The 27258-nt window shown below is 39.4% G+C and overlaps 1 protein-coding gene and 1 long non-coding RNA gene across 6 annotated transcripts in view; one reads left to right on the top strand and one right to left on the bottom strand.

The window, feature by feature from the left end:
* Positions 1 to 19932, top strand: part of DACH2 (dachshund family transcription factor 2) — a 314287-nt gene extending 294355 nt beyond the window's left edge. The window contains exons 8-12 of one of the 4 annotated variants that reach the window (XM_052813355.1): positions 1131 to 1276; positions 1809 to 1956; positions 5945 to 6064; positions 9134 to 9199; positions 16693 to 19932. In XM_052813355.1, the coding sequence (XP_052669315.1) occupies positions 1131 to 1276; positions 1809 to 1956; positions 5945 to 6064; positions 9134 to 9199; positions 16693 to 16826 (614 nt within the window). In that variant the 3' untranslated portion in view covers positions 16827 to 19932. Of the gene's footprint in view, positions 1 to 1130; positions 1277 to 1808; positions 1957 to 5944; positions 6089 to 9133; positions 9200 to 16692 lie in introns of all 4 variants that reach the window. The other 3 variants (XM_052813357.1, XM_052813354.1, XM_052813356.1) reach the window with 3 other exon arrangements.
* On the bottom strand, positions 14855 to 24282 carry LOC128153721 (uncharacterized). 2 transcript variants are annotated; one of them, XR_008239074.1, is made up of 4 exons: positions 24091 to 24282; positions 21651 to 21806; positions 17101 to 17370; positions 14855 to 15747 (listed from the first exon to the last, which is right to left on the bottom strand). It is a non-coding gene; the product is annotated as an uncharacterized LOC128153721 (long non-coding RNA). The 2 variants fall into 2 exon arrangements; XR_008239075.1 differs by lacking the exon at positions 24091 to 24282 and adding an exon at positions 22996 to 23262.
* Between the last annotated feature and the right edge of the window lie 2976 nt (positions 24283 to 27258).

Below are 27258 nucleotides of genomic sequence, written 5' to 3'. Positions count from 1 at the left end.
CATAATATATATAGACTGGATTTCCCTGGAATATTACACAGAAATATTTTTTTAAGATTTCAGAGTAAAAGAAACATACAGAGTTTGGCTTTAAAGACTGGTAGATTTTAATTTTGTGGTTTTCAGCAATTAACTTGGTGTTTAAAATGAATACGTGGGGAAGAAGTACTCATAGGGATCTGAGAGAAGGTGGTACACTTACTATCCTAAAATATGTTCAAATTATCCTATTCAAAAATGTGAGTTCATTGGTGATAGTACTGATTCATGACAAAATTTAAAGGATTTTTGAAAAATAATTACTAATGTTGTTGTTTCTTTCCGGATACACGTGTCTGCTGTCTCTGCACAGCTTGATCTATAACAACATGATCTATTTGAAACAACGAGTGAAGGGGAAGCTACCAGGTCCCGATTCTCCAATTTGTAAGAGATGCATCAATCTAGTTCTGCGCAGTAAATCGCAGGAGCGAGGCCTGTGCCGGAGCACCCTCTCCTCCCCGGCCGCTCCCGAGACCCCCAGCCACCCAGCTCTCCTCATACCTTCGGTAGAGATAACTCAGCAAAGCATTTTTGGCCACTGCCCGTGACTAGAAAGGCTGACGGTAGCAAGGTACTCGTTAAGAAAACCTGCACTGACACTTTACTGACAATGTGGCGTTGGTGCTAGCTAAGCAGGAGGGGATGACTCAGTGGAGATTATTTACTGCTGAGTATGGGAAGGGTAATGTTAAAGGAGTAAAGAGAAGCGATACATTTCTTGATTAGAATTTTGTCAAGGTTATAGCAACAAAAAACGCACATCACAGAATGGCAAACACGATAGAATGAAGAAAGGACATTCGGGTTTAATGAACTGCGTAATACTGTTATAATTCTGTAGAATTTGAGATATAATAGTCTATACTCTTACAGCTGCATTATAGGCTTCAGTATATTTATTATTGTTCTGTACTATTTTGCAAACTTACCTTAGCAACAGTTACAGCTGCCCAAAGACTGAAACAATGTCAATTTTACTAATGTGCTTGTATTTTGACTTCCAGGTAAACGGAATGCTAGTTTCTAGAAATTACTTCTACCTATATTTCCAATGCTTTCTGATGTTGCTTTTAAACCTATCTTTACAGAAGAGGTCCAAATTGCCATTCCAATAATGAAACCAACCTTAGATAAAGTCCAACTGGCTGGACAGGCCTTGCCTCCTGGATTTCCGGCGCCATTTCTTTTTGCTGATGGTCTTTCATCAGTAGAAACACTATTAACCAACATTCAGGTAAATTATTTTCTATAGGCCCAGGCTATGTCATGATAGATAAAATGTGTTTCTTTTTCAATCTCTTTAAAAAGTTTCAGAAACTATTTTATATCTGCAATTCTAATTTCTTTTATTTAATGTAATGCTTAGGTTTCCACTATCTGGCATTATCGATCGTGAAAGGGTTTCGTACATTGTCTGTTTGACTTAATAGTTGGCAATAATGGTCATATTAAAATTCACCAGTCTCATTATTCCTCCTTTGCTTTTCCCTGCAGTTGATCGAGGTCAGCAATGATATGGCACTCCGTTTGTAATAAACCACATCAGTAGGATGAATTAGCAAAAGCTATACCGAATGATTCCATGCCACAAAATTGTGCATACATAACATTTAGCTACTTCAGATGCCCAGTTGCATTCCACCTCTATAGGTTCCTGCTTTTAATTTTTCTGTTTTCCTGGAGGGTGTAAAAGAAACAAATGGATGAATTTTGTCACTGCTGAAAGAAAATGGTATTTTCAGATCTTACATTTGTGTGTGTTTTAGGGCCTGCTGAAGGTGGCTGTGGACAATGCAAGAGTCCAGGAAAAGCAGATACAGCAGGAAAAGAAAGAGTTAAAGATGGAGCTTTGTAGAGAGAGAGAACTAAGAGAGAGCTTGGAAAGGCAACTCACAGCTGAGCTGCAAAGCAGAGGTGAGTGAATGAAAAATGGAGTTTAGATATCTATTAAATGTATAACCCTTTGGCATTTCCAGCTGGAGCTATTGAGGACTCGGAGTTAACTGACATTCATACTTCAGTGTAATGCAGCAGTGGACTAGCACTGGTAATGAAAGATTTAAATTTAATAAAAACAGAATGAAGCACACTTTTCCGTAGGCAGACAGAACAGTGACTGAAGGATTATTTCCTGGAGGGTAACTGGCTGCAGAGAGTTTTGGCAGGTTCTGTGGAGGAAAGCTGATTCGGTTTCATGGCTTTCACATGTATTATTACCACTCCACCTGTGTATTCCCAGCCCGATTTCTTCATTTGACAGCTTTAATTTCTTTTGTTTTCTGCTATTATTCTCCAAGCATTGAGAATCAGTCTTACTGTGAGAAAGATAGTATGTCCGTAATTTGGCTATTTAGGTGATTTTTTTCATTACTACTTATCTAGCCCACATTTCTGTAGTTTAGGTGCTAGTCAGCTAGTTTTTCTCATAGTTAACTTCAGTGCAACAAAATAGATGGAACTATGAGAAATTGTCTACCCAAGTGCAAGATCTGAAGCAAATAACGTAGATAATTTTTTTTTTTCCATCAGAAGAGTGAGATACAATAGCACTCCCCATATGGGGCCTTCTAAGACAAAACCATGACTGTTTAGAAGCTTTTGATAATAATAGCCAATTAAATTGGTAAATCTGAATTTTTCGCTGTGATATTGCAAAGAAGGCAGTATTCTTTTTAAAATTCAAATCTGCATCTGAAGGAGAGGAATAGTACTTTATGTGCCAAAAGCTACTTCTAGATTACATCCATGAAATCAGAAAGATAAAACTAGATAAGACCAAAAATGTAGGTGCCAAGTACTACCTTCCTGTGCATTTCGAATTGAAATTAGGTGTGTAGAACAGGGCTGTCTGCAGCGCCAAGTCTCGGTGAGAGGCAACAAAGAGCAGCACTTCTAAGTCAAGTTGTGAAGGGTCAGTAAATACTATTGAAGTTGTTAAATTGCAGTGGGTGTTCAGAACTGCTGCATCACCCCAGTCGCAGTGTGGATGAGACTGGTGTATTTTTATAAAACAAAACTTATCTCCCTGTAGGCAAACAGCATACTATGCACATCCTGAGTCACATTTAAGTCAACAAAAGCCTTAAGCCATTCACAAGCTTTGTTGGCTTCTGGCTCAAAAGAGAATTTCACCAATAATCAATATCCTCAGACTTGTTTGTCTTTCACGTCATCGCCACATGCACATCTTTATTATTATAGAAAGTCAGAGATAGGCTTTTTCACATGGATTGCTCAATTTTCCAAAGTTACGTTCTGCAGATCACATTTTGACATTAATATTAAGTCTCTCAGAAATTTCCCATGTAATGGTATCCTTCTTTTTTTCCCCTGACTGGAGCATTCACAAATCCAGAAAGATGTCTAAAAGTCAATAAAGATTCAGATGAACAAGTGGTCACAAAACGTTATGTAAATACTGTGGATTCTCCCAGAAATTTTTCAGATTTTTTAGTAAATTTTCTAACAATATTTTGTGATTTGAAATTCACAGGTATCTAACATAGAGGAGAAGCAACTAAATAAAATGGATTGCAAAATACTGCTTGTATAAATTCAACTTTCATTTTAACAATACTTGTGAGCAATATTTGTCAGAGTGTACACGCTAGCAAACCTGACTCTAAAATAGATGGTAATTTTAAAAGGGCATTTATGTTTTAAGCTCAATTTCTTTTTAGTCTTTTAGTTTTACCTGCCTTTTCTAGTGCCATCACTTCTCCATATGTTTGATTCCGTAACGAATCCACGGGACTAAGTACTGCTCTGTGGAGTTTGACTACACACGTGAACTGAAGCAGCACAGTGCAAAAGCATTCTTCCATCCTCTGCACAGGCTGCGCTGGGTTGTAGAAATGCAGCACTTTCCGATGAGCTGGGGTATGCTGTGGAAGTGGTCTCTGACCCCTTTCAGAGCCTGCTAAAAATGTTCTCCTGCTGCTTCTGAGAAAGTACGTGGGCATCAGCCTCCAGTCCAACTAATCTTCCTCATGCCAATCAGACATGCCAGCTGACTGCAGATTTCCTGGAACAAGAGCTGTGCCCAGAAGGAGCGTATTTTCTGGCTGGAGGATACGCTCAGCAGAAGTGTGGTGATGGGCCTGTAGAGATCCTACCAAGCAGTTTAAACCAGGGAAGGGAGGTGCAGGTCATACAAAGAAGAGACACAAGAGAGTGTTCTTGCAGCACTGGTGAAAAAACAAGTGTAAGAGCCCATTAAAGATAGTTTAATAAGGATAATAAGGACAGTCTGTTAGCCAGCAGGAGCACAGGAAGGGTTGTTGTTGGCAGAGGTAGGTATTTTAGATGGAGTTCTGGCCCAAGTAATGATAACCTGGTGCTGATGAAAAATAAGGTTAAATATGGGATTAAGATCCAGGGTTTGAAAAGGAAAAGGCTTAAAAGGTGCAGTTTATTGCTTGAATTTACATAGGTGAGGAAATACAGTCGTAGCCTCTGTCAGCAGTTCTCAGTGAAGATATTGATCACCTGGCTACAATTAATACTGTACAATTCTGTAGTTATAGTTTTAACTTTATGTACAGTTAGGTTTAAGACTAAGATTAGTCAGGAATACTTCTGTTTTCTGCCAACTCTTACGTGGCTGTACCAATGGCCTGTGGATGATCTTTGTCAAGGCACTGTTTCTGCTTTCTGTCTGTAAAAAGAGCGAAGATGACTGTAAAGTGCATTGAGATCTAACACAAAGCTGTAGAGGAGCACTGTATTATTGCATTGTTACCTCTTCTAAGTCCAAACAGCCAATACAGCGTTTCATGGAGTGCTTCAGTCAGAAGGAGAAATTGCTAATGAAGAGAATATACTTGATTTACTTACCAGTGTTGCAAGCTTGTTTTCAACCTGCTTTCTACCTGGGAAGTTGCCTTTTAATTTCTCTCTGAGATTCTCAACATATACCCAATGCTTTTTTGTTTCTCTCCTTTCTCTCCCTTTCCCTCCTTTTTTTTTCTCCCACTAGTGATGAAGTGCGAATGTACTCAACGTTACTCAGTACATACCCCTTCTCTACGCATTTGATCTTTCATCTGAGTGTGTACCCACTTAACCCATCTTCTCAATAGCCTTACGCCTGGCTTCTATCTTGGGTGGTGGTTCTTGTTATTCTGCTTCAAAATTAACCCAACTGCTGCTCCATTTTTAACAAAAAAATTGCCACCTAATTCCATGGGATTTCACTCTCTACACCATTGGTACTGACATTTCAGATTCTCCAACACTGCACACAGACAGTTTGCCTGCAGAAATAAATTTCATTTCCTTTTACTGTTAGGAAACATAACTAAAACCAAATCTCTGACACATTCAGAAAACTTCCTCCATCCATGAAGAGTGGTCAGGAAAGACATAACCAGTGTGTTTGGATTATCTTTCTAGATAAAACTACAGGAGGAGGAGGGTACAATATAATTCTCAGCATCAAGGGAAAAGGTTAGAATGAAGAGAGATTTATTTAATTCCGAGGATGTACATTGCTGCTGTTGCTAGAAATTAGTTTAAGCCAATGATCTGTTCATCTGAACTCTGCAGAACTGTAGCTGGAATTTAGTCCCAATTGGTGAGGTCCGTGTAACAGGAACCACCGGGCTGGCTCCGAGACTCTTAGGTTCTGGTCAGGAGACTTAAATCCATGGGGCTCTTCCAGGGTGAGAATAAGATTTAAGATCTTCAACAAGATCTAAAGCCCTTTCAGATTGTTCGTTGTTTCACTGCAGGATATGGCTCGGGGGTTTTTTTGGTTTTATATCAGATTCATGCCAGCATTTTTTTTTTTTTTCTCGAGCTAGAACTGGGCCCTTGGACATTGAACATAAACTCATTTACTGTCTCCATTATATATTAATTGTGCTTTAACAGCTACTCTTACAATATATTTACATTTCAGCAACAATTCAGAAACGCTTGAAGAAAGAAAAAAAGGCAAAGAGAAAATTGCAGGAGGCTTTGGAATTTGAATCAAAGAGAAGAGAACAAGTGGAACAGGCACTTAAACAGGCCACATCAGGTGACGGTCTCAGGATGTTAAATGGTAATGTCTTAGTTGGCCTTTCACAGTTAGCTTAAAATGATGTTTGAGTGAAAAAAAGTAAGATGATGCACAAAGCAAATTCCAGAATAAAAAGCCACAATCCTTTCCTGAAATAATAAAAAAATCTATTTCAGGCCATGTGCTCTGGGTCACGAATTAAAAAAATAAGTCTGCAACTAGAGAAACAGACAGAGCGGTTTACACAGACATGACAAGAAATGCTGAATATATTACCAGAGAAATCTGTTACAGTGCCAGCTAAGACAATGTGAAATTTGGTTCCTATAAGGTTCTCTGAACTCTCCTCTCCCAGCAGATTCGTTTTTAGAACTGCTGAGCTTCATTTTAAAAGCCGTTTGGCTGAAGTTTGCTCAGCCTCAGGACCTATGAAGTTTGTTAAATATGTATCAGCTTTCAGAGCTGACTAGGTTTTGAATACTTCCCAAATATTCTTGTGAAACAAAAACAAATCAGTTAATCTCCTAACAGGGTGATTATGTTTTTGGGTAGTGGGAGGATTTGCCTCTCTTGCTTAATGTGGTTCTGGCCAAAGTTTAGAGCTTTGGTTTGAATCTTTTAAGACTGAACCTAGTTGAGTTTTAATTCATTTCAGGTTCCGTAGCTAAGGTTCAGTCTGTGCGTCCCTACCCCGAAGTCTCTGCAGAGGCTCATGAATCAGAGTTACATTCAGTCTCTGCTGCGTTCGTGTGTCATGTAGTCTTTACATTAACTTTGTGCTGCCTGCTTCGGGCACTGCTGGCAACCGAGCCATAATAACATAAGCAGACTGCAAAAACGGCCTGAACTGCTGAGTACAAATAATGACTTTAGCTTGTCTTGAGTTCTCAGTCGTGAGGGCTACCCAAACTGTTTTTTAAAGTTAGGGCAAGCCTGTCTACGTGAACTGCCACTGCAACACTCTGCAATGGACTGCGAGTTGTGATTTATCTAGAGCACCTAAGAGATATAAACTCTTTAAGTACGAGAGCAACATCTTTCAGAGGCATTCTCATCTGCTGGGTTTTATAGTCCAGCATATCACTGCAACCAGGAACTGGCTGGCGTTTCTGATGTACTGACAGTGAACGGTGGTGATTCAGACATGGATATACAGCTTGCAGTTGCGCCGTGGTAAGGGACAATGACCCAGGGGAGAGTGGGTGGACAGAGCCAGCAGAAACCTTTTCCACCACCTCCACTGGATCAGAAAAATGCCCAGATTGGATCCCACAGACATAGCCAGCACCTTGAGATGAATGTCAGAAAAAACCTAAAATCCTTATGTTCTGTAAGGTCATTCACCCAGATTCTGCCATCGCTGGTAAGCACCTGCCGCTTGCACGACAGTTAGGAGTACTCAGCAGTTCTGGAAGCCACAAATTAAAGGGTACCAACGTGCCAGCAATGTGATTAACAGATCTTTACATCTGCTATTGTGGGCCTGGCTGCTAACGTTTTGATTTGCAGGCGCACTCAGGTAGTCATATATATGTTAGTGCCTGCAAGAAGCTGATATTTACATGCTAATCTGATTGCACATGCAAATCAGGTAGCTCATTAGCATCTTAATCCACAATTTAATTGCAGGTACAATTTTATGACAACAAAATGTGAAGGGCTATTCTGAATATTTTTAATTTAACTCTGACAGTCTGTCTCATTTAACAGATGCTGTTATTAGTTACAGATGACTTTGTCATTTTACGTATACACAACATGTACTCTAGGAGGTTTGAAAAGAAAGAACCTGTTTAGATTAACAGACTAGTACCATGAACTTCCCTTCAAAACGGGAATCTGAATAAGGGAAACTCTATGTGATAGCAGTCACTTGTAATTTTATATGAAAAAATTGTGTACGTGAAAATATTATTTATTTGATCGTATATATTTGTAGGGCTGCATATGCATACATCACATATATTTCATTTACACGTATATTACTGACATATTACTCATATTACTCTTCTGTGTATGGACTATACTTTAATGGGTTGCCCTGCTTTGACACAGAGTTTGGTTAGGCTGTAGGGTGACCAGCAAAATGTCACCTTTGCGATAGATACTGACACTCCAACTAAAGTGATCTGAGGAAGAAAGCAACAGTACAGTTATTCTCTGTTTGAGAAAGTCCAGAACAGGCTTCTACACAGAAAAACTTCAAAACTGTATATGCAGCTCCCTTTCAGGTGTGGGTTTTTTTCTTGCTGTAATTTCTAAGTGCTGTGTTACAAGGGAAGCAGATGTTTCTCCAGGATTTGAGGTGCCATAGATTCAAATCACATACCCTTCATGCTAATCCTTGTTGGCACAAGGTGGATAATGGCATCTGTTATCATAACACCCTGGGGTGTTTGAGCCCCCGCCCCCACCCCAAAGGACTGTGCATACAGAGGTATTATCAATATGAAATTAAATAGTTCAAAAGTGCATATCATTATGAGAGACTTTCTCAACTTGGAAAAAAGAGCACAATCCATTTTGGAAGGCTCTTCTCAGAAATCTGGAAACGTTTCACATACCACATACGTCATTTTGCTTTGGGTGCATGCTTACAACATCCTGACCTGAGTCTTCTAAATGGAATTTGCACAGTCCTTACCTGTAACATGCACTCATACCAACGGATACACACAAACGTGTTGACTGGCATTGGCTATAGTCTTTAATTCTGTACTTTTGCAGGTATATGGCCAGGAGAGTCAATGTAGTTTAATACTACCACAGTTTAATTTCGACTTTTATTTTTCATATGTCAGATGCCCTCATTCTCCAAGAGAATTTTCCAGACATATTAATATCATGTGTTGGTTATTATCTGATTGTCAGACAAATGTGAAGCCCGTTAAAAATAATTCACTGTGAGACCAGTAATGTTTGCACATTTGGGAAACAATTTACTACTGAAAATTCCATGAAGACCAAATGTTTTATGCAAGACCGTGTAACTTGGAGATCACCCTAGTTTGCTATAAATATTTTTCTAAAGATGCATGAGAGAAGGGCGAAGGGGAATGCATTAATCTTCAGTGTCACATCTTTCAGATGCTGGAATCCCAGATATGGAAATAGAACACAACGGAACCCAACATGACAGTGCAGCAATGCAAGGTGCAGTATGTTCCGCATCCCATCACATACATGTTCACCATGAGCCATATTAAAAATTAAATGAAATGCAGAATAGTTTTTGTCTCTGTTTTCTGCTTTAAGATAAATGTAAATTACACAACTTCATTTAGGTTTTGTGCTCAATAAAGAAAACCTTTGAAAGATCACTACTTTACAAGACCAGAAATTAAATTTGTTTAAATAGAGGCATGGGAAACTCATATTTAGCTATGAGATATATGCGCTTAGTTCAAAAGTGATTTTACATATGATTTATCTTTTTTAAATGTTTTACCTCTGATTGTTACCTAGCTATCAAGATCATAGGTGTTTTCAAAAAATACATAAACTGTAGGTGGAAAAAGAAAGTCATGTTCATGTTATGAGCAATCGTATAGTGCTCCATTTTCCTCCCTGTTCAGTGACTGTTTGTAAATACAGAACATGCATATATTGTCTGAGTGCTTCCCAAAGAATAATAAATGCATTCTGACTATAGGCGTGTGAAGTAAGGGAGTTGTGTAATCATCATTCAGGGGAGCCGAGATACAGAGATCTTAAGGATTGTATCCATTACCACTGGAAGCCTGTTTGAGACATGCAGAAAATCTATGGTCACCTGTGGTAAAATTTGATCTGAGCAATCTGACCACAGAAATTCTCTTGACTTTGGAGAAAGTCCAGTTTTGTAATGTTGGTTTTCTATAAAACCAACCTTATTCTGCCTTCAACCCTGTGCTGTATTCATTACACACCATTCAGCTCTGCGCTGGCTGCTATAGCAGCTTGGAGACAGCTGCCTCTTTCAATGTAACTGCTGCTTCTTAGAGCACTTCCACCCTTTCTACTGAATCATGTAACGGTAATGTGCAAAAAATAATGTGTGTTGAAGTAACTAAAGACAGTCCCCTTCTGTGTAGACAGAAGAGGGACTGCAGTACAGTTATAGATACAAACATAACTTCTAGCATTTCTCAACTGTTAAAGGCTTGACTTTGCATACCTCTGGTATGCATCTGTCGTCCATCTGTCATCTATACAGGAAAGCTTTCAAATATTTTTACTGCTGTCTCTTTTTTGTGATTTTAGGTTCATATGCTATGTATTACATAGAAGGAGAATCACAACCTTATTGTAATGCAGATATATGCATATAACATATGTGTGTGTATATATATATGTACACATATGATTAGAGTTGTGCTCTAAATATTGCAATTGGAACATCATTACTGCCAGAAACAGTCAAAATATAGGATAAGCACTTGGGACACACATATTTAAATTTGACAAGCAAAATATTCTTAATGGTTCTGATCTATTTATGATACCTGCTGAGATGAGTGCTCAGTGCTCTTCCAAAAAGATTCTGAGAGTCAAAGGTGAATCTGGACACAATCTAGTAAAAAAAAAAGTTGATTTCAATTTTCAATTGAAGAAAAAAAGTTACAGTTGGCTCAAATGAGTCTTCCCATGAAAAATGATTACAAATAACTGTGGGGAAGGTGATGCATAGCCACTTCCAACCGTTTACTTAGCAGAAGGAATTAAGAGAACTTTCTTGTACTTCCTATAGGCTATTGATATACAATAAAACCTCGTGATTTTATGATTTTTATTTCAGGTTGGTTTTTGGGTTGTGGGTTTGTTTTTTTTCTAATCTGATCCCAACTACTTCAGTCTTTGGTTTTAACAGGGTTTGGATCTTGAAGTTTTTGTTCAGGTTAAAAGCCTGAAGAAAGGGAGAACTGGATATCCACTAACGTTCAGTATTTCTGAGCTTGGTGGCCCTCTGTGAAAGCAGAACATGACTTGCGCAATAGGAGTTTTAAACCTGTCCTATACTCCTCAATGGCAAAGCATCTCTTGTCTTCACCACAGTAACGAATGACAGTGTACGCTGACTTCTGTGACAGTTCCGGTGCAGTAATCCTGTTCATACGTAAACGTGTGATGAGTTTAGCCACTTTTTCACTAAGGACTCTCAGCCGATAAAAAGGTTTCTGAAGAGCTCTTTATAGAGCTTGTTTAGATTTCAAAGTGTTTCTGTCCTGTGGCACTATCTCTTTCATTTTTATTTATGCTGATACTGTAATATCTTTTTATTCTTTTTTCCTTTGATTACAATTTTTGTACTTGACAGCTACTATTGCACTGCCGTCTTTAACAATTTGAGCACACTCCCTCATTGCCCCCTTCATTTGCTGCCTTTGTTTTTTGGGCCCTGGGAGGAGGAAGGGTCAAAACACATGTCCCTAATACAAAGCTGTTTCCAAGCTTCCAAAATCTTTCTCTATTGCACAGAAAAAAGCTTTAGCATCAATGCAGACCTTTCTTTTTCTGTTGTCAATAGCTCTGCTGGACAGAAATCTATCATTCACACAGCGCCTTTCCTTTGAAATTCAATTAGTTTCACTGCCAGTATCTCCTTAAGATGGTTTAAAGGAAAATTACAAAAATACTACGCAGCCACCTTTCACAGTGATTAAGTCATATCATATTTTATGCTCATTTCTTAAAATTATTTTATTAACACAAGCTGTTCATATACTGGGATTCTGATCCGCACTGTAAATCTTTTCCATTTAGTTGACTCATTTTCTCTATGCTTTGTATATTAATGGAACGGAAATTTTGTGCAGACGAGACTTAAAACTTTTTTGAACCTTACAGTCTAATACCTCCATCCTCTGTATACGTGATCTTCTAGTCCAGCATAGCTTGAACTGAGAGAAGCTTTTCAGCTGACAAAATGGAAAAGTAAGAGTTGCTGGAGTCGTGAAGGCCCCTGCATAGTTGAGCGGTGCAGGAGAGGGTGATGCATGCACACAGATACCCTTCTGGCCTTGCTTCCATAACTCACTTGTGGGCCAGCAAGATAGTGCATCAACCATTTTATCAACCAATCTCCGTTTCACATAAAATAAACATACTGGGTGTCATTAAGTGCACCTTCAGATCAATGATTTTTGCAAATGACATTCAAGTACCATTCGAGTAGTGCATTTTTGCTGATAAAAGCAAATTAAATTAGCACAACTACAAGTGTGCTGATAAAAACTAAAACCGAACAGCAGCACCATTAGCTAACAAAGTAATATTTTCTCTTTACTGCTTTCTGCCATTTAGTTATTATCCTATTGGAAATCTAATTATAATCCTTTTACTCCCTAGTCAAACTTCACAGTTTTTGCAAGCTTAGCACTGACAAGTGATTTCATTACATTTGATTGCCCGCGCCCAGATTGACTTAACTTCACTCCGAGACCTAAAAGCCCTCTCAGTTTCTCAGATTCCCTGTTTGCACATTACAGCAACAGCTCCTTTAATTAATTAGCATGAACAGCAGTAACATGAACTGCTGAACAGAAAATAACATCATTTTATGATCGCAGGGAGACTTCTCCTTTTGCATGTTTATACCTTAGTTAACTTTTGTATTACTATATTTCATTGTTAGGGGATATTGGAACAATCAGCAAAGCAATGTTATCTTAAAATTTTAAAAAATAGATGTTACCATAATACTTGATGATAACAATTTACAAAAAATAAAAGACTCTAAATTTCAAGAAGGAGGCAGCGGCATAGCAGACAGACTTTCCTGAGGTGAAAACATGGTTCAAAGGAAACGTGGTTCACTGTACCTGCAACAGGAGGGTGACCCTGGGCGGCTGCTGCTGCTGCTTTTGTTTGTGAAATAACCTGGCAGAGATTTAGCACAAAAACTCTCAGTTACCGTGAATAACTTTTTATTTTTATCTGTTTGCCAAAGATGAAGGACTGTTGAAGTTTGGAATGCATTTTGGTTTTTATTATTTAGAAAACTGGGCTATATTTTTCCAATATTCTGATATAACCAGCCAGCTTTCAAATCCAGCCTATGGTAAAAAGGGCGCAAGGGGGACAGAAAAGAGAGAGGTAGTTTTTAAAAGAAGTTTAACAACTTTGGTACTGTATCAAATTATACCTGCAAATGCTGCAATCCACTGAAACCCAACAATGCTGCGGAATTTCAGAATACTCTACAACTGTAAGAGACAAATTCAACATCTTGGAAATTACACTGCTATTGTCTTGGTCTTGTTTTCACTGAATAAAATGTTCGAGCACTTGCAATTTTATGTAAGAAAAGACCTGTGATTAGAAACTCTTGAGATTAAACTAAGCAGAGGGCTGGTATTTTCCTTGTGAGCGAGATCTTCGCTATCTTCGTTTGAATCTTAGGCCTTTTCTTCTTCCTCCTGTCCAAGCAGTTCTCTGTCTCTGGTGCGTGTCCTGCTCTGGATGCTCTGACTTATTAAACCTCTAGCAGTTACCTTGTGCTGTGTCATATTGCAGTGTTTCTAGAAGAACTCTTTTGAAGTTTGTGTGCAATTACCAGACTGTCACATCCGTGCACACAGCGGCCACGCGCTGCTGAAAGCCGTCTCGTTAGCTGCTAACCGAGAAAAGGGCCCTCTTTAGTAACTAGCCAGGAGATTACTGCGCTGACTGACTACATGGCTCGCCTGCTGGTGATACAAATGCAGGGCTTTAAAAATAACAGTGTCGTTGATCTTAGTCTCAGTGTTATTTCTACTTCTGGTAGGCAGTGGTGTTCCGAGTATCTCTCTCTCGGTAAGCACGTACACACACACATACGAGGGAGGAAGCTGAGATTTTGTGATTTACTGGAAACAAAAAGGTGGGCAGAGGTTTCCCCTGGAGACTGTTGAGTGTGAAGGTCCATACCTTTCTGTTCTTACAAAGGGCTGAAACATTTATTCAATAATTCAGTGTCAGTAGGCTTGAATATTTCCTAAGCAGCAACCACTGCGTTACCTCCCTGTCTACTAAAACTGACAGTGGTAATCCGGCATCTGCATAGTTTGTATTCAGTGAGCATATTCTGGTCCTCGGCTACTGTTACTTATTAGAAATCCTATTTAACGTACAAGTTTTTAGGTCTGTGAACATAGGCGTGGAAATATTTGACAGAGTCGACTCGGTAGTCCTAAGCACAAAATAAGTGGGGAAGGAAGCCCAAATGCAGGAGGTGGAGGAGCGTGCAGCACCGAAGGGTCGGGTGCCGGGTCCTGCCTGCTGCGGGAACGAGGACGCGCAGGGAGGAGAGGTCGGGTACCGCTCCCCCGCAGGGAGGCTCATCAGCTCAGCCAGCGTTAGACAACATCAGAGAGTGCACATCTGCAGGGGTGGAAAAGAGGCGATATGAAAGAGCGGGGGATTAAAAGAAAGCAAACCAACTTCATTAGTACTGCTGCTCTCAAGAGCAGCGTTTATTGTCCACATTTGTCCCTGAGTCTAGAGGAAACCAAGCCCTGCTCATGGTGTGTTATTTTTTCTCTTTCACTGCTCAGTTTGGAAAATATTTACAGATAGATAAATGGAAGGGAAAAGTTTTGCTGGACAGCTAATGAAGAGGCAAAGAAGTCAGTTTTACCCACTGTTGTCATTCAGCTGAATGACGAGCCCAAAACCATAAGAACTGGCTGCAGTCCAGGTCTTTTTTTTTCATGGTAGTGAAGGGATTCTTTTCTGCATTTTTCGTAATTGCTGTGGTCCTCACCCCGCTAGCCGGTGCCGGGATGTAGCTTCCTTCCACAACAGTCAGCACTCCTGTTAGCTAAGAGGTTTAGGGAAAAGAGATTTTTTTTTTTGAGGGATGTCGTCCCCAGCAGAAGCAAACTGTTCTCTGATTTTTCTTTTTCTTTCTGCAAAATAAGAGACTGATTCAAACTAATTAGCCCCAGCTTTGTACATTAGATTTATTGTTACGGCATTGTATTTTCCATGTGTCGCTGCATCCAAAGCTCAGCTTGGCTCTTGATCCAACTGAAATGCTGACTGTTTACGTAGCCTAGGAAGGGTGCAGAGCTCAGCTCCTGTCCAGCACACTCATGGTATCATGTGAGACTCTTTGATTCAACTCCTCGAGCAGGAGTTGTGCAAAGCCTCCGAGAGCACGCCGGTCTGGCACGTGGCTGCCCTCTTCCCTCTTGCCGCTCTTCTCTCTGCAGGAACACAGCCACGTCTCAGCTCTACCTAACCTTTGTTTTAGCAGCACTCCCAACTCCTCCTTCATCTAAATTGGCAAAGAGGGATTTTCAGTTTATTATTTCATCTCTGCTACCCATATTCCCTGCAGCATGTAGTGCTGGGGTTTATTTTTTAAATTGCATGAATAATTTACAGTTACTGATAGAACAAATCTATCCTTGTTTTCTTATTATGTAGCAGATCCCAGATTTCCTTCCTCCGATGACTTTCTCCTCCAATGCACAGTGTGCTGAAGTTACCTGAACAATCCCAAGCTGTAGCTGTGTCAGTTAATGGCAGCTAGCCGGCTGCGTCGCTCCCCCTCCTGGACTGGATTTGCTCACCAGCATTACTGGGGTGCATTTCCTTATGCAAGTATTTGAGGGTACACGTGGAAGTTTTGTTTTAAAGTACTTTTATGGAAATACAGCTGAATTACTAACTTAAAACAAAGATATTACAAACAAAGCCTCACAAAGGATTCAGAAAATTCAGAGATGCTGAACAGGCTGAAAAAAGGGAAGAAAAAAAAAAAGTGAATAAATATGCAGGTGATAATTATTGCTTTTGGATTTGTCCTTTATACACACATTAAAACCTTGAAAGAAAAAGACAAACGATGATACTGTTGCCAAAAGAGAGTGCAAGAGAGGAATGTATACCCTGGACTCAGGGAAGACAACACCATCCTGAGGGAAAATTACAATTATTAACGTAGGCTCTGTCTCACTGAGAAATTGTGAGATCTTTACTTGTCTTATACATTGTGAAGGAGAAAAAAAATCCTTTCTAAATGTCTTGCTTATTAAGCCAGTCATGCATTTCGCTGTAGGTTGTAAAGCAGTATAACATGCACAAGGGGCTCATAAGCATATTTTAGTGTTAGGGAATATCATTTATACAGTTTTTATATTGTCAATATTACCCCCAGAGAATGAGATTAGGCTTTAAACTACTGTAAATCTACGCTTTTGCTCACCTTTGTATAATTTCATTTTTTAATAGAATGAAGCCCACATAAATGAATATTTGATTAAGGGATAAACCTAATAAAAGAATACATTTATTGCACACAGATTTATTCAAATCTTTGTATATAATACAGTAAAACGCTGTAAAATGGTGCGTAGCTTGCAGTCAGCTACACTGAGGGGATGGTGAATATTCTTCAGAAAGATGAATTTGACAGCATCGCATTGTCTTTCACGTATAAGTGGTAGCACAGATGCTCCTAACACTTTAATTCCTCATAGGTGGTTGCTGTATGACGTTGTTAATACCATGGAGTTAAGTTTATTGCACAGCAACAAAAAAGTATTTTAATTCCTGGAGAATAATTGAGAGCTTTATAAGAAAGGAAATATTTAACTGTGCACTTTCTGTTTACTGATCAATAATATCTCCTGGGTGGCTGCACTGTGCTTGAGCTTTGGCATTTACTTTCTCTCTTACAGGTATTCCAGATACCTCAGTTGAGCTTCCCTTGAGAAATAAAGGGAGCAGGAAGGAAAAATTGAAACCCGTTTCAAAGTTTAAAGAAGTCAGTCCCTCACCCCGCAGTACCCTTGATGACCACCTCTTACCTTAGTTTGAAAAATAATTTTTAAAATACAATAAAGATACCAAGAATTAAAGAAACTGATATTACTGATCCCATCTTTGATAAATCAACTCTTCCCTTGAATGCACATCTGGATTCCTCCCCTCCTCTCGGCAGACAGAGTCCATGTCACCAAATGCAGCACCATAAATGTGCGTGCGTTTGTGGTCTCCGTCTTACTGTCTTTGTCTGTACAAATACCAAACATGTATCAGAAGACGGAGCCCACCCCCAGCGGCCGTTTCAGTAGCAAGTTACACACCTGATTTCTGCTGACTTCCCTTGGTATTACAGGGACTAATTGACCGAGCGCACCCGTAACTCCCACGCGGTGTAGGTGGTCAGGCAAGAAGATCCTTTGTACGCGTGGCTGCTGAGCCCAGGCCCTCACGGAGAGGAGACGTGCGGGCCTGAGATGCCCGGGACATGTAACGCGTTGGCTGCTGCTGCGCAGAACGCAGAACTGGTGTGTTACTGGCTCGCGAGAAGCACACTGCGGCAGAATTTCAGTCTTTTGGACTGCCTGTAAAGACTATTGGTATGATTTTTGGAGGGCAGGCATGCTGACGCGCAGATTCTGTCAGTGGCTATCTTTTTTAGAAGTACAACTTTTTAGTATAGGCTAGAGCACCTACAGCCTGCCATGGGAAGAAGTCACGTGCAACTTCCTAATAGCCAAAAGGAGAAAACCAAAAAAAAAGAGCCAAACAAAACCCACAGTGTTCAATATTTGTATTTCTGCTTACGCCCTCCCCAGGCTTTAGTATTTGCCCCACTAAGTTTAAGACAATAATTTTAATCAGCCAAAGGCCTGAAACTAATTTTAGTCACTTCTTCAGAGGTTCCCATGCTCCCAGACGTTCCTCCGGAGATGTTATGTCCCTGGCTCTTCCGATCTTTATTCTTGTTTACATCCAAAATACATACTAAATCATCTCTGTTTGGAGAGTCTGAGCCTCCTTAAAACCATGAAACATTCAATTACTAATTAGCTGTTTCCTGTTTCTAATGAAGTGAACATGTCGGATTTGGATTAAAATTCAGCTACTGCTCTCCTCTGTTTATGGTTCCAGATGTTTTTGTTTTATCTAGGAGGTTACTTTGACAGCTACTGCTAAATGATAAATCACTCATATTATAGCTGAAATGCATTTTGAAATTGAAATGTGGCAAACTTTGAGATTGCTCCAAGGATCAGTGTCAGTTAGCAGGTCAATACTTGTTCTTTCCTTATGAGTGTTCGGTATTGGCATATGTAAAACAGTAATGGGATAGATGTCAACATTATACAAAATGCTTCTCGATATTATCATTTTGCTATCATCTTCAGGATCAGTACTTGCGGGTTTAGCTGGGTGGATTCATGATTCATTGTATAATGAACAAGAATATGGATTCTTGTTAGCTTTAGTTTCTGTGGGTGTTTTAATATTTATTTTTCCTCTGGGCTTAAAGGAGTTGCTTAATGAGAAAAATCACAGTTCATAGGTACTATAACTAGGAATATTTTTATGACGGAAATAAGTGGCTTTCTACTTGCTTCCCTAAATAAAGAAAAACAATTTTTAAAAAAATGTGGTGGTTTCTGAATGAAAGAGCAGTTTTCCAAGAACAGATATTGATTTACTTCTATTACATTCTTTAATGCAATGCAATTTTGTTTTAACACACTGTTCCCTAGAAGGTTTTGTGCATGTAATAATGGTATGTTGTAAAGCTGATGCCATGTTACTCCGTCTGTCTTAACGGAGGCATGCAATACAACACAGGCTGCCTTCTGGAAAAAAAAAAAGAAGGAAAATGAGTGTTCAATTAAAAAGCAAATGCAGTAAAGGAAGAAAATCCAAATGAAAGTATTTACAGCCTCTACTCAGCAGATGCTGGCTGGCAGGCACCATTGGAAAGAAGGCTGGTGGGTTTTTAGCCCAGCGGAGTGCCCCCACCTGTCCCACCGGGTTAGAAGGCGGTCAGTGCGCTGAGACCGGCTCGTGTCTCTGCGTAACGGTCCCCTCTCGAGGGCTTCGTCATCCCGTGCCTCCTTCTGTGCAAACCGTACCCACGTGGTGGATAGTTGATATCACTTGCACATCTGATAACTTGGCCCGAGAAAAACAAAGTCCACAAACAAATAAGGAAACCCACCTAAGTTTCAGTTAATTATGAATCGTGTAACTGTGCAATTGACCTTTTTTCTTCTCCTTTTTTTCCTCCAGAAAACAGAACATACATCAAACCTACTATTATGTACTGAAGAAAACACCTGTTGTTGAAAAATGTATAATGACCACTATTTGAAGACTATATAGTTCATGAAAAACGTCCCTTCCAACCTTTGATGCCTTCAGTACTGTGTGAAGAACAGGATTTGTAGCATGAAACTTGAAGGACAATTTCAAGCAATTTACTGTTGCTGCATCGAAAACTGCCGTATTAAGAAATATTGAGACTTTTTACAAGCTTACCATACCAAACCAAGCCTGTTGCAACAGATCGTTTTTAGGTCCCTGGAGATAGAAAGGAGTTTTAGTATTTTTAAGCACATACAGGAATTATTCCCCCTTCCCTCCCCAAAAAGAACTTTTTTTTTTTTTTTCTAAGGAGGTAGCTATTACTGTATAGCAATGGCACAATGATTTTAAGCCACAAAGGTCCTTACTGGCTGTACATCATACAAGTCCAGTTTATCACTGAAACTGTTCAACATGGAGCTGTTTCGATTGTGTTTATAAATTAAGCTTTGTTTACTGAAGCAGATACTCGATATATATTACGTTTTAAAAAGAAATGTGTGTACATTTTTTAAAAGAATGATGTAAAAATTGTCCTTTCATTAGATGACCAATTCAAAAGTGTGAGCTAAACCCTAATAGCTGACGTAATATGAGGATTATAATTGATGCTTTTTTTTATGCTCAGTTCAGCTTGGCTTTTGGTCTTTTAAGATGAAAAAATGAATATGCAGTAGAGTGTTAGATAATGGAAACTTTAAGTATGGTTTCTCTGTTGTACCATATTAAGTTAAAGTACACATTCTTTGTTAAAAATGTTCTTGCTAAAAATACAGTATTAAAAATTTTTTGTTTGACTTTGGAAATCTTTTAAGATTTTTTTTTTTTGACTGTGAATTCCCATAGTTACTGTACTAATGCAAAACAATATTTTGCACTATTAAAAATACTTGAAGAAATTACTTAATAAAGGGGTGGGTTGGTATTAAACATTTTCCTAATTATTGTATGTTCCAAATTCTGAACTTTGCAAGTGAAACATTCCTTTCTCAAAGTATGTGACTAAAAGCTGGTTTGAGTCAAGTGGAATTAAGTAATCACCTGTTAGGTCTTTACTTTCATTCATGGGTCAAAGGCACAGTGCTTATTTACTTATAAACTCATGTTTATATACGCATACTTATGTTTACACACACACATACCCTGAATGAAATCACTGTCACTTAAAAAAAACTTTACATAGATCTATGGGGATTATATTTCCTATGGTTATGTATACTACTATCTATACATGTATAGCGTTCAAAATTTCTTTTATTTTCATCACTAGATTTTTTTTTTCTGGTTAAGAGACTTTTGCAAACTTACAAAGTGTAGCTTCAAACTGTGCTCTGTAATACAGCAGAATAGAATAATCTGATTTTTTTGTTCCTGAAAGAAATTTTAGCTTAACCAAGTATCAGTTCAAGAAAACGTGTTGGCCTCTGTTTACAGGTGATCAGTCTAATTATCAGAGTAGTCTTCCAATGTACAAACATGGTTTATTCCATATTATTTTTATAGCAAGCATTCTAATAACTGCATTAATCACACTGCCACTGATCAAACAATCAAATATTGACTGATACAAAGAAACGGGAGCATTGGGAATTGTGAGTCCTTCCGCACTCTTAATAAAAGCTCATGTGTGAGTAAAACAACTGCAGCACCTGAACTTAAAATCTACCTTTGACTATTTATTAATTTTAGTTGCTATTCCATTGGGAGTCTCTGAAATGAGGGCTGGACCTTTTATCTAAATCTTGTTTTTAAAAGAAACTTGAAACAGTCCTGCAGCATTTCTGACTGATTGACCAAACTCTGGTATCGCTCCTATGAATTGCAGATTTTGAAGAGAGCTCTTTGATGAGTTACCCAGTATCATGTGTTTTAGAAAGACTTAAAGTAACGAAATATTTCAGTCTTTGAAATGGTAGCATTTTTGCATTTTTCTTTAGTCTCCATAAAGGCTATTTTAGCACTTTTTTCCTCAATGGCTGATCTACATTTCTTAAGGCTGCATTGATACTGGGTTGATGAGCACATCATTGATTTTTAATTTGCCCTTCCCAGAATAGTTTTAAATGTCAAAGTACTGGCAAACGAGATTTAGGAAACTGATAAACTTCAGAGACTGAATCTGTCCTTAAGCCCTCACTAGATAGCTCCTGAGAAATATGGACAAATCAAGAGCCTGAGGCTTTTATGTGTCAGCTCAGCCTAAGGAGCACACTTGTAACTAACACTTTCTGTTGGAGAAACATGTTGAAGCCAGAACAAGCAACAGGTTTGGCCAATTGCAGCTGAATAGTTCATATAAAAGCACAGATTTTGATTTTTTTTTTTTTTTTTCCATTTTACTTCCTATCCTCCTCTCGGTAGTATTCCAAATGACACCCTCCTGCGCAGGGATCTGGCTGTGGGTTACACTGACCCAAAAACGTGTATGTCATCGTTTCTGACTGCCGCAGTATGAAATGTGGGACGGTGATCATACAGCCGAGGAGCCGTTTCCCACCAGGCAGTCAGACCAGGCAACACTCACCTACTGCAGCGCTGTGGTTCAGAGTACGTCCTTCGACTGCCTGACACGCAGGCGGTCGGGGATTAGGGCTGACACCGCATGTGGGTTTTTTCTTTTTTCCCTCCGTGCAGCATAAAAAACCTCAGTGTAGACTTTGTCTAGTTCCAGGCACTGCAACTGAGCACAAAAGGCAAGAAAATGAGGAAATTGCTTTCATGTCATATTTTCTAGGTCTCTGCTGATCTTGTCATTCAAAGGCGAAGGAGATGGGATTGTTTACTCAGAGAAGACAAGTCTAAGGGAAGAATTAATTGTCTTTCCTATGTAAAAGCAAGCTATAAAGAGCAGGAAAGTAACCTTCCCTGTCCTCTGGGGTTCCATGTCCAGCACAGGTCAGTGCGTGCTGATTTCTGAAAGCTGCGTAACCCCATGATCTCATTCCTGCCTGGTGGTACAGCACAGCAAACACAGGCGATGTTGAGGTTTTTTTTAATTTCTCATGGACACAATTCACATTCAGCTACAGTTATCACCTTCCTTGGTCATCTGGTCTTTTAAACAGTGGAACAACCTCAGCAGGAGGGCTTTGGAGAACCCGTAGCCTCCAGCCCAGGCGTAGAGCAGGGCAGTAGGCAATTCAGCCTTCACCGCACTCCTCCTCATTTGAGGCAGGGAGCTGAACAGCCCCAGCTGGCTACAGTGCTGGTAGCCCAAGAGGGACATCACCTCTTTGAGGTTTGGGGTTTGGGGTTTTTTCTTTTTTTCAAATAAAAATGCCTGAGAGGAGCAGGACTTTGGCTGTGCCGACGTCCTCAGCACCTCCTAAAAGCGGCGGAGCAGAGGGACAGTGAAACCCCATTCTGATGCAGCGTATGGGCTGCCCAAAGCTCGGCTGGGGATGGGGGTTTGCAGGCTGGAGGAGGGGGGACACTGTCGAGGTTGGGGTGCAGCACCCGCAGCCCCTCTGCATCTGCCCCTGTGACGGCTCCGCTTTCCTACAAAGCATCTCCTCGTTTGTAAATTGCCTTTGAAATGGCATTATGGCACTGAAGTTGGTGTTAGCTGGACACAAGGTGATCTTGGCTAAATGCAGGCAAGTTAATGGACGATGTATTTCAGCAATTTTATGAATCTTGTGTAATGCAGACTGCTATCATAATAAACTCTAACAGAATCAATAGTGACCAATCTCAATTTAAAATCTGGATCTATAGTAATACACCGCGAGAACACTCTCCTTTAGAAATGCATGGCTGTGCATTAAAAGCTGAACGCTGGTTTAAGTAATTGCTATCTACAAGTAAGTGGCCCATTAATATATTTATTTACAGAATATTTTTGGTAACATGACAAAATGTGGGCTAACCTGAATTGTTACGAATTTCCTTCGTGGCCTCAGCTGATCTCCACAACTGCTCCTGTGCCTGCGTGTGCGCGCATGTGCACAGCCTTAGCCCTAAACTACAAGCGTGGTAATTCACAGCCTCGGCTGAGGATCTGTTACCTTTGGCAGCAATACTGATATAAAGACTTACTTCCCACTTTCCCGCTGCTTCTTCCTGCTGCTGTACCGCAGCATCCTGCCTGCGCTGCTGTTCCTTGCTGGGGTGAGGAGGGAGGGAGAGGGAAAGGAATTTACAGAGGGTTTTTTAAAGCCAGGTCATGTGCTATCATCATTTGTTATACATACTACAAATGTTTAGGCACTAGTAAAATCACTATTAATAAACATTTTTACTTTAGTTGTGTCTGCAAATAAGGGCATCTTTGATGATCTGAAGCTGGGATGGAAGGGGAGAAAAAAGTATTTTTTTAAATGATGAATTATGAATTACTACAGTTTTATATTTGTACATCAAAGAAATCGATTGAAATAAGTCAATTCCGTGTCCTCACAGCACAAATGCTGCAGCTTGCTCCCTTTCCATTAGACCGTCATCCATTTCTGCTTCTGTTGGCCAGCTTACACTGGCAGCTTAATAGAGCATCCTTCGCATGAACGTTGGAGTGTGGTAATCTAAGGTAGGGGAAAAAAATTCTTTTGGTGCTCATTTTTTAAAATAAAGAAGAACTCCCATTATTCTGCGTTCCAGAGTGAAAATGTATGCACTGCTTTTTCAAAAATGACATTGAAATGCGTCTTCACTGAGCAGTAGATCCCTTTCACCATCTATCAGTTCTTTGCTTTGGCTGCCTACAAGAGGGGTTAGTTGTGGGAAAAGGGGAAGTTTTTGCTGTCCCTAAAATGTCATTGCTCACCTTCATGCTCTCTCAAAGCTATAAGAAGTGCCATAGCTTCCCAATATGTATTCTGTGGCTAGCGTATCTGCCTGACTAACTGCAGATCTTTCCTCTAAGAGCAATCCAGCTCTATGCCAACACAGCTGGGACAGCCTCTACGTTCAAGGTCATTATCTTCAAAAACAACAATCATCTCAGATGGGTTAGGCCATATACATACCTTCTGCTCCTGGTAACAGAGCAAATGCCCAATATTCTGGAATAAATTTTGGCCGGTTGGAGGGATGGCGGAGACGAAACAGCCAGAGAAGTGGCAAGTTCAATATGAACTATACAAAATTGGCCCATCTCTAATTAATCATTGTGTGCTTCAGTCAGCCAGCAGTGAGACAGATGTATGTATTTTTCACAAGAAAGTCTGAAATAAGAGAATGGGTAGAAACTTAGTCATTTGGAATTACTAGGTGAAGACATGGTTTCATCATAATAAAGTTTGCATTACAATTCCTTCATAATAAACATTGCAATGCAATGCAATACATCTTCTATTAAGGTTATTAAGAGCACTTTTGAAGTATACAGCCTTATGTCAACATTATGCATTAAGCAGTTGAGTGTCACAATATCACACGCACGTACACACAGCATTGTACCAGGGTGCAGACACCTTTTGGACTGTGCCAGCAGCTGTCCTGCTGGAGAGGCAAAGAAGTGGTTGGGGTCATCGTACATTGACCCCTAACTCTGGAGGGTTAAATACAGGCACAGAGTGCCTGCACAGTTCTCATTTTAGGATCTGGGCTTTGCCTGAAGCTTTAATCTTACTACCAAAAGGGCACCTGCCTAAAGGAATTGTCCTGCCCTTCCACCAAAGTGGCCAAATAGAAAGGAAAAACCGTTGGCATTAAATGAAACACGATGAATTAGCTAAAAAGAGAAGAAAGAATAAGCAGGAATGAAAAATAAACTTTAATTCGCTCCAGTGCCAGTAGGATTTGGCATTTAACTTTAATCATATGTTTCGCTCTGTATCAGGAAGAAATACCTGTTTCGTGTTTCCCCTGATGATTCCTGCCATTAGCTGAAAGTCTGTTTATTCCCAGAGCTGTGCTGCCATCAGTTGATGATGCTGGGGCACTTACAGAGATGTTTTGGCAGGAAAAATGCTTTATCATTTGTAACATTATTATGAAACATAATATTTTGCTTATAGAGCGGTCCAAAGCAATTCCATATAAATCGTTGCATTCTCTCCCTTGGTGTCAATTGGGGGGGGTAAGCAGGGGGGAAGAGGGGAACCACATAAGTAAGTAAGAAAACAGACCAAAAAAAGCTAGTAACTTAAATAACAAGGAATAAACTCCCTATTGGACTTTCTTTTAATAGTTCTATAAAACTGGTGAAGACAGAAACGGTACTCAGAGATTTTTGGTGTCAGATCGGTGCTTTGCATTTTATGTGATCATTTACACCTGTGCAAAGTAAGTATTTGATAGCATTTGACAGCTGATTTATTAGCATTTGACACCTATATTACAATGTTGAAATGACTCTACAATGTGCAAAGCGGTGGAAAAACCACTGATTCCTTTCATGGCTTTTCCCTGGTAGTTTAATACTGAGATTCCATTCCAAAGGAAAAAATGAATTCCTCACACCCCGATTGTAATTCTTTATTTCTTCTAGTATGTATTATGTTCAGCTCATACTGACTTGGAAAAAAAAAAAGAGGAAAAAGAAAAAAGCAGTTGTGTTTAATTCGCAGACCTGATTCATAGACGCTGGCTCTGAAACCAAATCAAAACCAGGCCACGCTCATAATACTGCAAGGAGTCACAGAAAAATGAGAAGTCTGCTATCGTGATGAGAAACACTGCAGGACTAAGACTCTTAATTTGTAACAACAGAGCTGGTAAGTAAATTGCATATTTTTGACAGTTAATAGTTTTTCAAATAAACAGAAATTTTCACCAAATGAAAGTTCTGTTTTCACTGAAATTATTTTTTGGCTTCTTCAAAGCAAACTCTCAAGAAACTCCAAAGCCATGGTATTTCTTTTTTCACTGTTTTGAAGACGGGCAGTAACAGACTCTGTTCAGAATCTGTATAAGAAAGAAGGGGTTGATCAGTTTAATACTTTCTGGAATATGGTGGACTTCTCAGTTTTAGAATTATTAAAATAGTTGCACCCAGTGGAAAAAAAATTCAATATGTCAGCAATATCACCTATGTGCATAAAAAGTTACTGGAGCTCTGAGTTTACAAAAAGGATAAAAGACCCTTCCCCACCCCAGGAAATCAAGCCCAATAAGAAGGATCATGAACACAGGAAAAAGATAGGCTAAATTACACTATACAATTTGTCAAGTATGCAATTATTTGAAATGCCATTGCCAATGTTATGTGTTGACAGGATGTGATATCTTAATGAAAATAATAATACTGTTTGCTCATCTGGTGCCAGCCCAATTTCAAAAAGAAAAGCCTCTCAGATCTCACACATCACAGTAGCTTTTCCAGCTAAAATAATGTGGTAGCTAGTGTAGCATGAATAAGTTAAGTATCTGTGAAGTTCATGGACTGGTGAAGAGGGAGGACCAATTTGCCAAGCTCTGAATTACTGACAGACTGAATGACCCATGTCTAGTCTTGTCACGTTACTTTACATTACACATTGTAACACAATCCAGCGGAACATAACCTGGAAAAAAATTACTTCAGCGCTAGATTGCAAGATTTTCAAGGTTAGAAGGGTTTGATTGTCACGGGGCCCACATTTTCTAGATCAATTATAGTGGCCTTTTGCTGGCACCTATTGATAAGGGGAAGAAAGCAGCTGTTAGCTTTACCATCACTCAGAATTAAACTCTCGCATATTTACCAGTGTCTGTCTTTTGGTCTACACGACTTACTTACAAAGAAATCAAAGCTCCTAATGCTCATTGCAACTGCCCTTTTCTGTGTTCGAGACACTGGTTTTACTTACAGTTCCTTGCTCGGAGCAGCATACCTAGCCAATTTTCATGAAAGGAAAGAGGTGGTCATAAATGTAAGTTAAAGGACAACAAAATTATTTATTTTGAAACAAGAAAAAAAACAGGTTAGTTTTACTTCCTCGGCATGACAGCTATATCTGAGGGGGAGAGAAAGAAACAACCCCAAACATTTATTTTATGTATTTTGTACCCAATAAGGGTAGCAAGGGGAAATAATTAAAAGTATCATTTGCTCAGTCTCAGGGAAGGATTGATTTCCAATGATAGTGGTTCCGGTATAGTGCACCCCGATACATAAGATTTTACTTATGTTATGGCTGTGATTTAGAAACAGAGAACTGACCAGGAGTTACTACTGATGGGATCTATCTGCTTAGGCATTTTGAAAATTG

The sequence above is a fragment of the Harpia harpyja genome, chromosome 18 (assembly GCF_026419915.1).
Source record: "Harpia harpyja isolate bHarHar1 chromosome 18, bHarHar1 primary haplotype, whole genome shotgun sequence".
NCBI classification, from domain to species: domain Eukaryota; kingdom Metazoa; phylum Chordata; class Aves; order Accipitriformes; family Accipitridae; genus Harpia; species Harpia harpyja.
This window is presented reverse-complemented; position numbering and strand designations above follow the sequence as displayed.